This window comes from Tachyglossus aculeatus, chromosome 11, assembly GCF_015852505.1.
Source record: "Tachyglossus aculeatus isolate mTacAcu1 chromosome 11, mTacAcu1.pri, whole genome shotgun sequence".
Lineage (NCBI taxonomy): Eukaryota > Metazoa > Chordata > Mammalia > Monotremata > Tachyglossidae > Tachyglossus > Tachyglossus aculeatus.
Window position 1 is genome coordinate 59,186,163 of NC_052076.1, and position 13,279 is coordinate 59,199,441.

Here is a 13,279-nt window from a genome sequence, read left to right on the forward strand (position 1 = left end):
TGGTTGTACATATTTATTACTCTATTTATTTATTTATTTATTTTACTTGTACATTTCTATCCTATTTATTTTATTTTGTTGGTATGTTTGGTTCTGTTCTCTGTCTCCCCCTTTTAGACTGTGAGCCCACTGTTGGGTAGGGACTGTCTCTATGTGTTGCCAATTTGTACTTCCCAAGCGCTTAGTACAGTGCTCTGCACATAGTAAGTGCTCAATAAATACGATTGATTGATTGATTGATTGATTGCTCTGAGCACAGGAAGTGCTCAGTAAATACGATTGAATCACCTTGTAACCTCCCCAGCGCTTAGAACAGTGCCTTGCACATAGTAAACGCTTAATAAATGCCGCTATTATCATTATTAGAGAAGTTAAGTGACTTGCCCAAGGTCACACAACAGCCAGAATTGCAGCCCAGAGCCTCTGGCTGCCAGACCCGTGCTGTGGCCTCGCCCCTCCCTGAACTGGCCACGCCTATCCAGGACCAGTCCACGCCCTCTCCTCCGTCACTAAAGCTCCGGGGCTCAGCTGATGCTCTTTGCAGAGCACGTGATGAGCGAGCGAGGCCGGAGCTCGAGTAACATGGCTGTAGCTGGGGGGTAAGTCCGGCTCACCCCTGTTCCTTTCCCTCTTGGTAGCCTTGGGTCCCCTTCCCTCTCTGGACGGAGAGAGGGAGGAAGGGGGTCCTCCCCGCAGGGGCTGTGGCAGCTGTGTCAGCTAAGCCGGGCAACGACACGGCTGCAAGCCAGCTCTTAGAATAATAATAATAATAATAATGGCAGTTGTTAAGCGCTTACTATATGGACTGTACTAAACGTTGGGGGAGATACAAGTCACTTAACTGTAAAATGGGGATTAAGACTGTGGGGACAACCTGATTCCCTTGTAACCTCCCCAGCGCTTAGAACAGTGCTTTGTACTTAGTAAACGCTTAATAAATGTCATCACTATTATTATGTATACACAGGGTAATCAGGTTGTCCCACGTAAGGCTCACAGCCTTAATCCCCATTTTACAGATGAGATAACTGAGGCACAGAGAAGTTAGGTGAATTGCCCAAAGTCACACAGTTGCCAAGCGGCGGAGCCGGGATTTGAACTCCTGACCTCTGACTCCCAAACCCGGGCTCTTATCACTGAGCCACGCTGCTTCTAACAGTGCTTAGAACAGTGTTTGATACTCAGGAGGTGCTTAAATGCCATAATAATAATAATGGTATTAAGTGCTTGCTATGTGCTAAGCACTGTTCTAAGGGCTGGGGTAGATATGAGGTAATCTGGTTGTCCCACGTGGGGTTCACAGTCTAAGCGCTTACTATGTGCCAAGCACTGTTCTAAGTGCTGGGGTAGTTACGAGGTAATCTGGTTGTCCCACGTGGGGCTCACAGTCTAAGCGCTTACAATGTACTAAGTTCACACAGCACACAAGTGTGGGAGCTGGAGCTAGAATGTGGGCCTTTCTGACTCCCAGGCCTATGCGCTTTCCACTAAGCCATGCTGCTTCTCCAAATGCCTTGTGGCCCCTAAGTGTATACTGAAAAAAATAGGATTAGAGTCAAACTCAAGGCTGTGTGAAGAGTTCAATAATCTAATTTATAGGCAGAACAATTGGAGAAGTGTTTAACCCACATCTAGGGGGGATGATGTGTGCCAAGTGCTGGGGTAGATATAAATTAATCCGTTTGGACATAGTCCCTGTCCCATATGGGGCTCACACTCTTAATGCCCATTTTACTTCAGGCCCAGAGAAGTTGTGACTTGCCCAAAGTCACACAGCAGACAAGTATGGGAGCTGGGACTAGAACCCACGTCCTTCTGACTCCCGGCCGTGCTCTGTCCACTAAGCCATGCTGCTTCTGTATCTCCAATCGTATGCAGTAAACTCAGGCAATTTTTTTTTTTTGCCAGTTAAATTCTACTAGGCACCAAAGGTAAGATTTACATAATCTAGGGAAGCTAAACTCAGTTACCTCAATATCAGCAATTTTGTCCATGCCCATTTAGCTGTATGCTTGGGGTACTATGTTGTGCCCCAGATTGAAAGCCCTGGAATAAACACTTTCTCCTTCATCTTCCCCTCCCCTCCCTTCAACTTTCATAACACCTATTTTAATAGTATATTATTGCAAATTTGCGAATATTCTCTTATGTTGCTGGGCAGATGCTACCGTTAAACTGGGAAGGGAAGCGGTGTATCCCTGACTTGTCCAGTGTTCTAGGGCAAGTAGTTTTGAGTCTGTCTTCCTGTAAAGGTGAAGGAGCAGTATTTGTCTCAAGAACTAGTATAATTGTGAATAGTAGCAACATCAAACTTTTTCCTCAATGTCCATGGCCTCTGGAAAGTCTAGCAAGCCTGTAGAAAAGAATGAAATTCTAGGAACTGCTTGAGTGGTTCTGGTGTGAGAAGCAGTGTGGCCTAGTGGAAAGAGTGGGCCAGAGGACCTGGGTACTAATCCTACTTCTGCCACTTGCCCTCTGTGTAACCTTGGCAAACAACTTGGCAGTGCCTTGGTTTCCTCATTTGTGAAATGAGGATTCAGTACCTGTCCTCTTAATCCTTTAGGTTGTGAGCCCCATGTGGGATGGAGACTGCATCTGACCCGATTAACTTCTATCTACCCCAGTACTTTGCACATAGTAAACACCATTATTGCCTATTATAATTACTATCCCTCTTGTGGTTTCTTAATGAGAATAACTTCTGATGTATGTGTGTGTGAGATTGAATGATATTGAGCACTTTGTAGAGAAAACTGTACTAAGCACTTGAGAGTACAGAACAACATTTACAGATAAAAATAAAGTATATTTTATAAATTATGTATTCATATTAATCTGTCTCCCCCTGTAGACTAAAATCGTTACGGGCATGGAAAGTGTCTGCTAATTCTGTTGTATTGTACTCTCTGAATACAAAGAAAGTACTCAATAAATAGCATTGATTTGACAGGAGAGAGGCTGGAGGGAATAGGGGCTTTCAAAGGAGCAAGGCCAAATGTTTTTTTAGAGTGAATGCTCTGACAATGCATTCCTCTAGCAATTATGAAAAAAGAACTTAAAGTGTGCTCTGAATACTCCTGCTAATTTGTTACATATAATAAACCATCTGTTAACATATCCTGCTTGGGAAGAAGAGAGAAAAGCGTGTCAAGATATAGTAAGAGTGCTTACTATTACTAAGTGCTACTGCATGCAGAGCACTGTACTAAATGCTGGGGGAGAGAACAGATGGGAATTAGAGTCCTTGGTCATTCATTCATTCAATCATATTTGAGTGCTTACTGTGTGCAGAGCACTGTACTAAGTGCTTGGGAAGTACAAGTTGGCAACATACAGAGATGCCCCTACCCAACAATGGGCTCACAGTCTAGACGGGGGAGACAGACAAAACAAAACATGAGGACAGGTGTCAAGTCATAAGAATAAATAGAAATAAAGCCAGATGCACATCATTAATAAAACAAATAGAATAGTAAATATGTACAAGTAAAATAGAGTAATCTGTACAAACATATGTAGGTGCTGTGGGGAGGGGAAGGAGGTAGGGCAGGGTGGATGGGGATTAGGAGAGGAAAAAGGGGGCTCAGTCTGGGAAGGCCTCCTGGTGGAGGTGAGCTCTCAGTAGGGCTTTGAAGGGAGAAAGAGAGCTAGCTTGGCGGATGTGCGGAGGGAGGGCATTCTGGGTCAGGGGGATGGTGTGGGCTGGGGGTTGACGGTGAGACAGGCGAGAACAAGGTACAGTCAGGAGGTTAGTGGCAGAGGAGTGGAGGGTGTGGGCTGGGCTGTAGAAGGAGAGAAGGGAGGTGAGGTAGGAGGGGGTGAGGTGATGGGGAGCCTTGAAGCCGAGTGAGGAGTTTTTGCTTGATGCGTAGGTTCACTGGTAGCCACTGGAGATTTTTGAGGAGGGGAGTAACATGCCCAGAGCGTTTTTGCACAAAGATGATCCAGGCAGCAGAGTGAAGTATAGACTTAAGTGGGGAGAGACCCTTGGGGATAGTTGATGTGGTGTTGAGAAATATAAATAATTGCTGAAAAGGAAGATTCTCTTGACTTGGAAATCCTTGGAAGCATCAGAAATATGTCAAACTCGAAAAAGCTGTACGTGGCACTTTTGAAAATGCATGTTAGAACATAATTAATCTGGTAGGAGCCTCTGCCTTTATAGCATGTTACAAAGCTATAATCATGTTCCCTGAGATAGGAAGATTATTTACTAGAATGCAAGCCCACTGGGAACAGGGATCACGTTTGCCAACTGTACTGTGCTGAACAGTGATTTAGAAGTACAAGCAAACCCTTTTGTCCTTTGGACAAAGACAGCATGCTAGTTCTGCTGCCTGAACCCAAGTTCTTACTGCCAGTAAAGCATCAGATGGGACTGCATAGCTCAGGTGAAGGGAAGAAATGAGGATTTATCCAGTTGACTTTTCTCAGTTGATAACCCAATAGTCCACTTCACATTGACTGCCACATTTCTCTTTTCTCTCTGGCTGCTCCTTCTCAGTCTCTTTCACCGGCTCCTCCTTTGCCTCCTGCCTTTTAACTGTGGATGTCCCTCAGGGCTCAGTTCTGTGTCACCTATTCTCTTTCTACCCCCACTCTCTTGGAGAATTCATTTTACTCCCATGGCTTCAACTACCATCTATAGGTGGATGATTCCCAAGTCAACCTCTCACACTTCCCTCTGCCTTCAGGACATCTATACTTGAATGTCTCACCAACATGTCAAACTTGATTTTCCAAAACAGATCTCCTCATCGATTTGGCAGTGTAGCCTAATGGAAGGGCATGGGAGTCAGAGGACCTGGGTTCTAATCCCAGCCCTGTCAATTGCCTGTTGTGTGACCTGGGGCAAGTCACTTCTCTGGGCTGTTTCCTCATCTAAAATGGGGAGTCAGTGACTGTTTACCCTCCTACTTAGATGGAGTCTCATTTGAGATGGGGACTGTGTCCTATCTGATTAACTTGTATCTACCCCTATATGTTGTCAGCTTGTACTTCCCAAGCACTTAGTTCAGCACTCTGCACACAGTAAGTGCTCAATAAATACGATTGAATGAATGAATACCCCAGCACTTGACCACTAGTGCTCAATAAATACCATGATTCAGTATTATTACTCCCACCCCAAGCCAGTCCTCCCCAAGACTATCCCCCACCACTATCCTATCCTCTGTGTCACAAGCCCATAACATTGGCATTATCCTCTATTCATCTCTCTCTCTCAACCTGCTCATTCAGGCTATCACCTAACTTTTGTTGGTTCTACCTTCACAACATCTGTATAATCCATTCCTTCCTCTCCATCTAAACTACCACCACACTTATAGCCTACCTTGACAACTGAATCATCTTCCTTGCTGACCTCCCAGCCTCCTTGTCTCTCCCCTCTTCAGTCCATATGTCATCCTGCTGCCCAGATCATTTTTCCAAAAAAAAAAAAATGCAGTCCATGACTCAGTGCTTCAAAAACCACCAGTGGCTGCTTAGCCTAGGGGATAGAGCATGTGCCTGGAAGTCGAAAGGTCATGGGTTCTAATCCTGGCTCCTCCACCTGTCTGCTGTGTGACCTTGGGCAAGTCACATCCAAGCTGTCACCAAAATCTGCCAGTCTCACCTCCCCAACATCGCCAAGATCCGCCCTTTCCTCTCCATCCAAACCGCTACCCTGCTCGTTCAAGCTCTCATCCTATCCCATCTGGATTACTGTATCAGCCTCCTCTCCGATCTCCCATCCTCCTGTCTCTCCCCACTTCAATCCATACTTCACGCCGCTGCCTGGATTGTCTTTGTCCAGAAACGCTCTGGGCATGTTACTCCCCTCCTCAAAAATCTCCAGTGGCTACCAATCAACCTACGCATCAGGCAAAAACTCCCCACCCTCAGCTTCAAGGCTCTCCATCGCCTCGCCCCCTCCTACCTTCTCTCCCTTCTCTCCTTCTACAGCCCAGCCCACACCCTCCACTCCTCTGCTGCTAATCTCACCGTGCCTCGTTCTCGCCTGTCCCGCCGTCGACCCCCGGCCCACGTCATCCCCCTGGCCTGGAATGCCCTCTCTCCGCACATCTGCCAAGCTAGCTCTCTTCCTCCCTTCAAGGCCTTACTGAGAGATCACGTCCTGCAAGAGGCCTTCCCAGACTGAGCCCCTTTCTTCCTCTTCCCCTTCTCCCCCTCCCCTTCCCCCTGCCTTACCTCGTTCCCCTCCCCACAGCACCTGTATATATGTATATATGTTTGTACATATTACTCTATTTGTACATATTCATTCTATTTTATTTTGTTAATATGTTTTGTTTTGTTCTCTGTCTCCCCCTTCTAGACTGTGAGCCCACTGTTGGGTAGGGACCGTCTCTATATGTTACCAACTTGTACTTCCCAAGCGCTTAGTACAGTGCCCTGCACACAGTAAGAGCTCAATAAATACTATTGAATGAATGAATTTCTCTGTGCCTCAATTATCACATCTCTAATATGGGGATTAAGACTGTGAGCCCCATGTGGGACAGGGACTATGTCCTACCCAATTTGCTTGTATTACCCCATAGTGGTTAGTGTGGTGCCTGGTGCATAGTAAGTGCTTAACAAATACCACAGTTATCCAATGCTTAGTACAGTACCTGGGACGCAGTGCTTAACAAATACCATAATTACTAATTATTATCTCCTCTTCAAACTCCTTACCGTTGGCTTTAAGGCACTCAGTCGGCTTTTCCTTTTCATACCTTACTCTTCAATCTGCTACTCTAACCCAGGTCAGATGCTTCCTCTTCTAACACCTACCTGTGCACTGTCTTGACCTCGTCTGTCTCGCCAATGTCCCCATACTCACATCCTCCTTCTAGTCTGGAACTCCATCCCTCCTCATGTCTGACAGTCTGCCACTCTCATTGTCTTCAAAGTCCTACTAAAATCATTTCTCCTCCAAGCGGCCTTCCCTGGTTATGCCCTCTGCCCCTATCTGCCTTCCCTTCAGCTTTGCCTGTGCACTTGGGTTAGTAACCCATAATAATAATAATAATTGTGGTATTTAAGCACTTACTATATGTCAGGCACTGTACTAGGTGCTTAAGCACTTGGATATTCAACCCAGCATTTATATTCTTTTTCAGCTGAAACTTAGTGTCTATAAGCTCCTTGTGGGCAGGGATTATGTTTAGCTAGTATATTGTCTTGTGCTCTCCCAATTGCTTAGTTCAATATCCTGCTCCCAATAGATTCTCAATAAATACCATTGATTGTGAGGAGTAATAGCTGTGGTATTAGCATTTACTATGAGTGAAGCACCATGCTAAGCCCTGAGAAAATTACAAATTAGATTAGATCCAGCCCATTCCAACAAGGTTAATGAAGATAAACTGGTATGTGGAACAATAACAGTGAAATACTAGGAGAAGCAATATAGTCTAGTGGAAAGAACACTGGCCTGGCAGTCAGAGGACCTGCATTCTAATCCATGCTCTGCCATTTGTCTGCTGTGTGATCTTGGCCAAGTCACTTAAGTCACTTAACTTCTCTGTGTCTGTTACCTTGTTTGTAAATTGGGGATTAAGACTGTGAGCCAATTGTATGGGCCAGGGACTGTGTCCAATCTGATTATTTTGCATCTACCCCAGTGCTTAATGCAGTGCCTGGCACATAGTAAGCACAAATACTGTTAAAAAAAACTAGCAGTATAAAACAAGAAAGTAACTACAGAGGGTTGGAGGGAATTCTCTCACTCCCCACTGCTCCAGGCACAGTATTTGATTGTAAACTCTTCTAGCCTATGCTGCCTTCAGTAAGTTCTGAAAGCTACAGTAGGCTAATCAGGTCTCAGCTCCAGTGAAAGGCGATTGGGTCATTGAATGGTGGTGGCTGAATCTGTCTCATGCCCACACCCCGTGACTGCTCATATTAATGGCATATGAAGCAAGATGGCTGACAGTGCTAGCATTGGTGATGTCCATAGCATTGAAGCTCTGTGCTTTGGGGAGGATCTTAAAGGGGGGCATCAGACATGCCGCCTGCTGCAAGGAGCTTTTAGTGCTCTACAAATACCATTGATTGAGTATAATGACACCTCTTCTACAGCTATCCAGAGTGATTCATTTAAATGCTCAGAATGTGGGGGAGAAAGGGACGAGGTGGGTCTGGAGCTGGGGGAAGGAAAGTCATATTCTTACAGTGGCTACTGTTCGGCCTTGCCTTTAACAAGAAAGCCTGAAGGCACTGCTCACATGTGCATGGAATGCCTGAAGTGCAACTATTGGCAAAGACTGTAAGACCTAGTTTCACTAAAGGGTCGTTTCCTACTGAAATGACTAATGGAGGACACCCTAATCCACCTAATTTGCCAAACCAGACAGCTCATGGCTCGGTTTTTGGCTATAGAAACACCCTGCTTCCTGTGAACTTCATTTTCCCTCCCCCTCAGACATTGTCCCTCTCCCCCGGCCCACCTGCCACACCCACCCACCCTTTCTCTGAGCCAGGTACGCTATTCTCTTTTTACTCCATGGGATGAAACACAACAAAACAGATTCAACCAAAATGCTAAACTGAATTAGCCAGCTGAACCATAACCAACTTTTAATTTTTACTGGGCAGGCATGGTTTAAGATGAGGCCCCAGTGAATTATAACCCAGAATTTTGAGTTGGCAGAACATAATATTTTTTAATTGGAATTTCTGCTCGTTGTTGGTCAGAAGGTGAATGTCACCCCACCTGGAGTCAGGGGGTGAGGATATGAGGAAAAGAGGAAGATAATCCATGCAAATAAAAATACAAGAACAGATGAATGCCATCTTTGGAGGCTCAAACTAATTTCTATAAGGCACAGCCTCTATGAAGCTCAGTAGGATTCTGGAAATGGGAGTCTTCTAGGAGACTCTAGTACAGTTCAGTTTCTGTAGGAGACATAAACTAAACTGAAATTGCATTTTTTTGAATCCCCAATTTTGTACATGTCTTCCTCCCCACCTCCACACCAGAATATGTTACTGTTCTGAAACAGCACTTCACTGCCATTTGTTACTGAATTGGGAGAAATTTTTGTCAACTGAAGGAGTTGCTAAACTGTTTCTCGGCAGTGTGGCCTGGAAGACGAAGCAGTTTTAGACTGTCCACGAGTTGAGAATTCTCTCATCTCAAAAATGCTTCTTGACTAGCTGTAGACTTGCACTGAAATGCCTTTGTGTTTCTTCACCTACTGGGAGATCATAAACACCCTTTTTTCATAATCCAAATAAGTCATTTTTACCTAGTTAGAGGACCCAAACTGATCATGTGAAGATTAAGGAAAAAAATTATTGAGCTGCATGGAATATCTCTTCTGTTCCTGTGGTTAGTCTTCCCAGGGAAGTGCTTACCCTGCATGTTTTTTCATGAGTTATTGAGCCACAGAATTTTGAAATCACACAGTTCTTCGTCAGGGTAATAAAGTTAATCGGGCTTCACCTGTGTCCTTAGACAGTGCTCAGTTATAAAAAGAGTCTTACAGTTAAATTAGAAGATAGCATGGCTTTTGCCTTCTAAATTGCCCATACCATCTTAACAATAAAACATTACAAAAATAAAGCCATAATTGTTTTATTAGTTTTGCTTTTGCTGCGTTTGCAGGAAGGAACTGTTGGCTTTGGATTTAGGGGTGATAAGGTCTGATAGAAGTTTGACTTATGCCGTGACAAATCAAAGGTTACCTCTTCACAAACTCATAATTTCCATGCAAGTCGGATAATAATTAATACATGATGGCACATCACTCTTATACTTTAAGGTTAATGTGGGTTACTTTTCCTTCTTTCCCTATCTTGGCACCAGTTCAGCAGGATAACAGTTTAGCTGAATTCAGCATGTGATCTCTTTGGGAAGCTATGGAAAGCAAATGATCCTCCAGCCGTGGAGAAGAATGGCTTCAATAAGCGGCTGGAAAGAGACTGAATTATACTGAGACAGTTGATCTTGAATCATGGCTTTTTATTGTTAATGCTTCATAAGAGCACTGTGTGGAAGGACTATATCATTTTTGCTGTACTGTAAACACAAAGTAGAAGAACCAATATTAGTTTAGATGCTTCCTCCCCATTCCTCCCCTACTGCAGGTTGGCAGGTCATCCCAGAGGGAATGATCTCTGATCTAAGTTGCCTGCCAGGGGTCAGCTCACATTTGCTGGATCCACATAGGCCTAGCAAGGCCGGGTTAGTCTTTCTCCCCTGCGCAAATATCCAGTGTATTATGGTTTTCAGTAGCATCCAGAGGGTGTGCACGACACCAAGAGACTGGTGATGGAAGGATCTTGGAACTCAGCTCCAGTGTGCGAGAAGTCCCGGGATGACTGTTCTGCCACTCTCCCCCAGGATGCCCAGGCATCACCTGGGTGATGTTCCAGTTAGACATTTTATTTATTCTTTTACTTTCAGTCTTTCAGGATTCACATGCCCAAATTTAACCCCAGCAGGAAGTTACTTGGGGGAGAATATGTGGTATGTTATGCATTTAATAATAATAGTAATAATTGTGGTATTTAAGTGCTTAGTGTGCACCAGACATGGTACTCAGCACTGGGGTAGATATATTCAGGGCGAACACAGTCCCTGTCCCACATAGGGCTCACAATCTCAAATCCCTATTTTACAGATGAGGTAACTGAGGCACAGAGGATTGAAAAGACTTGCCTAAGGTCACCCGGCAGACAAGGGCAGAGCCAGAATTAGAACCCAGGTCCTTCCGACTCCCTGGCCCATGCTCTATTCAGAAGTCACACTGCTTCTAATATGTGCTAAGCACTGGGGTGAATACAATATAAGTGATTTGGATGCAGTCTCTGTCCCATATGGGGCTGGCAGTCTTAGAGAAGACCTAGAAAAAGAAAAGGGACAACTTTTTAGCTTTTACTCTAAAGCTCTGTGATGCTCCAAGCCCAAACCCTACACAGGTTAGAGGTGTCTGTTCTTCTTTCCCTACCTCCCACCATTATGGCTCCCCGCTGCTGGGCAGTGTGGTCTAGTGGCTAGAGCACAGACTTGGGAGTCAAAAGTACCTGGGTTCTAATTCTGGCTCTGCCATGTGTCTGCTGTGTGACCTTGGGCAAGTCACCTCCCTTCTCTGAGCCTGTTACCTCATCTGTAAAATGGGGATTAAGACTGTGAGCCCCATGTGGGACAGGGACTGTGTCCAACCCGATCAGCTTGTATCTACCCCAGCTCTTAGAACAGTGCCTGGCACATAGTAAGTGCTTAGCACGCACCACAATTATTATTCCCTGTAGGCTTTAAGCTCATTGTGGGCAGGGAATGAATGTGCTTATTGTACTGTCCCAAGTGTGTGGTACAGTGCTCTGCACATAGTAAGTGCTCAAATAAAATTGAGTGGCAGGCAGGCAGGTGAAGCAGAAGTACAGCCCAGTCATAAGTGCCTCAGGGTCTCTGGCCCTCCACCCCCTCAGTGCCCTGCACATCCAGCCTCCTGCAAGAGCCAAGCATGAGGCAAGCAGAAATGTGGTGAGAGTCCCTGACACCTGGGCTGGGCTGCTTGGGGGCTTTAAGGCCTCGCTTCTCTTCCTCCCATCCGCTTCTCTTCCTCCCATCCGCTGTCCACCTCCCTCAGCCCCACGGGAGAAGAGAACAGACAGAGAAAAAGGAGCAGTTCAGCTTTGGCCCTCGAGCCAAAAAGCTTGCCCACCCGGTTTGAAAATGTAAAAGGAATGATCTGAATGTTTTGTTTGCCCTGGTCACTGGGTTTCCCACCTGCTCTTTTCTTCCCCTCAGTTGATCAAAAGTGTTTATGGAAGGCTTACACTCCTTACAGTCCTCTAAACTGTAAGCTCATTGTGGTCAAGGAATGTCTGTTTATTGTTGTATTGTACTCTCCCAAGTGCTTAGTACAGTGCTCTGCATACAGAAAGCACTCAAATACAATTGACTGAATGGACTCGGGTGAGTCTAGTATTAGTAGATGTATCTGATCCATGTTCTTGAGGAGCCTACAATCTAGTAGGAAGGGCAGATGCTAAAATACATTAAAGGAGGGGGAACCAATCATGTGTAAAGTCTTCCCCTGATCTATCTGGACCCCGAGGAACTCAGTTGGACGTAGACTAGTCAGGATGTAGCTCAGCGTTGGCAGTGCATCACCCTGGACCCTGGAGATGCTGCCCTGCTGATTTGCATCAGCCAGGAGGGAGAAAGGTGGAAAAAGACTGAGATGGGATCGAGAAAGCAGGAGGAAGGGGGCGGATTCTCAACTTCTCCCTCTTAGTTCTATATTTTAACCATTCAGCAAACTTTTAAAATAGCTGAAATAGCCAAACTCCACTATTTTGCACTGACACAGTAATTCAGAAGAAGCAATTTTTATGAAGCAGATTCCTAAAACTGTAGTACTAATTATGTTCTTGAAAAGTGTCATGTTTAACTTCACTGGATCCAAAACAGCTGAATTGATTAGGCTGTCATTCAATAGCACTGAGCATCTACTGTGTACATGTACAGAACACTGTATTAAGCTCTTGGAGAACAGTGCTTTGCACATAGTAAGCACTTAACAAATACCATCATTATTATATAAAAATTAGGGTATTTAAAAAGCACTGGGTTAAGTATGATAAATTGGGCACTGTGTTTCCCTTTTGGGGGTTGTGTTCTAAGTAAAAGGGAGTAGGGTTTAATCCTAATATTTCAGATGATGAAGCTGAGGCACAGAAGTCAAGTGATGTGCCCAAGGTCTCACACAAATGCAAGTGGCAGAGCTGGGATTAGAATTCAGGTCCTCTAATTACCATGCCCGTGCTCTTTCCCCTAGGCCAGGCTGCTTTAAAATAAAATAATAATAATTATTATGGTACTTTTTTAAGCACTTGCTATGTGCCAGACATTGTACTAAGCACCAGGGTTGATACAAGCAAACTGGGTTGGACACAGTCCCTGTCCAACATGGGGCTCACTGTCTTGATCCAATCCTCATTTTACAGGTGAGGTAACTGGGGTACAGAGAAGTTAAATGACTTGTCCAAAGTCATACAACAGACAAATGCTGGAGGCTGGATTAGAACCCATGACCTTTTGACTCCCAGGCCTGAGCTCTATCCACTATACCATGCTACTTCTAGAGAGTTAATCCTCGTCCTTTGGAAGTTTTACAGTCTTACTATAAGCTTGGTCAAGATGTACTGTGATGGAATCTCAGCATTTGGGTCTTTTGATATTGTATTTTTTGTGGGAAAGTGAAAAGAGCAAGGGCTTGGGAGTCAGAGGACCTGAGTTCTACCTGCTGTGTAATCTTGGACAAGTCACTTCTCACTG

General features: G+C 44.9%; 1 protein-coding gene across 1 annotated transcript in view; it reads left to right on the forward strand.

Moving 5' to 3' along the window:
• The first annotated feature begins 541 nt into the window (after positions 1-541).
• The window catches only part of PEPD (peptidase D), a 291,828-nt gene continuing 279,090 nt past the window's right edge, over positions 542-13,279 (forward strand). The window contains exon 1 of the mRNA XM_038754595.1: positions 542-599. Within this exon, the coding sequence (XP_038610523.1) occupies positions 553-599 (47 nt within the window). The 5' untranslated portion in view covers positions 542-552. The remainder of the gene's footprint in view (positions 600-13,279) is intronic.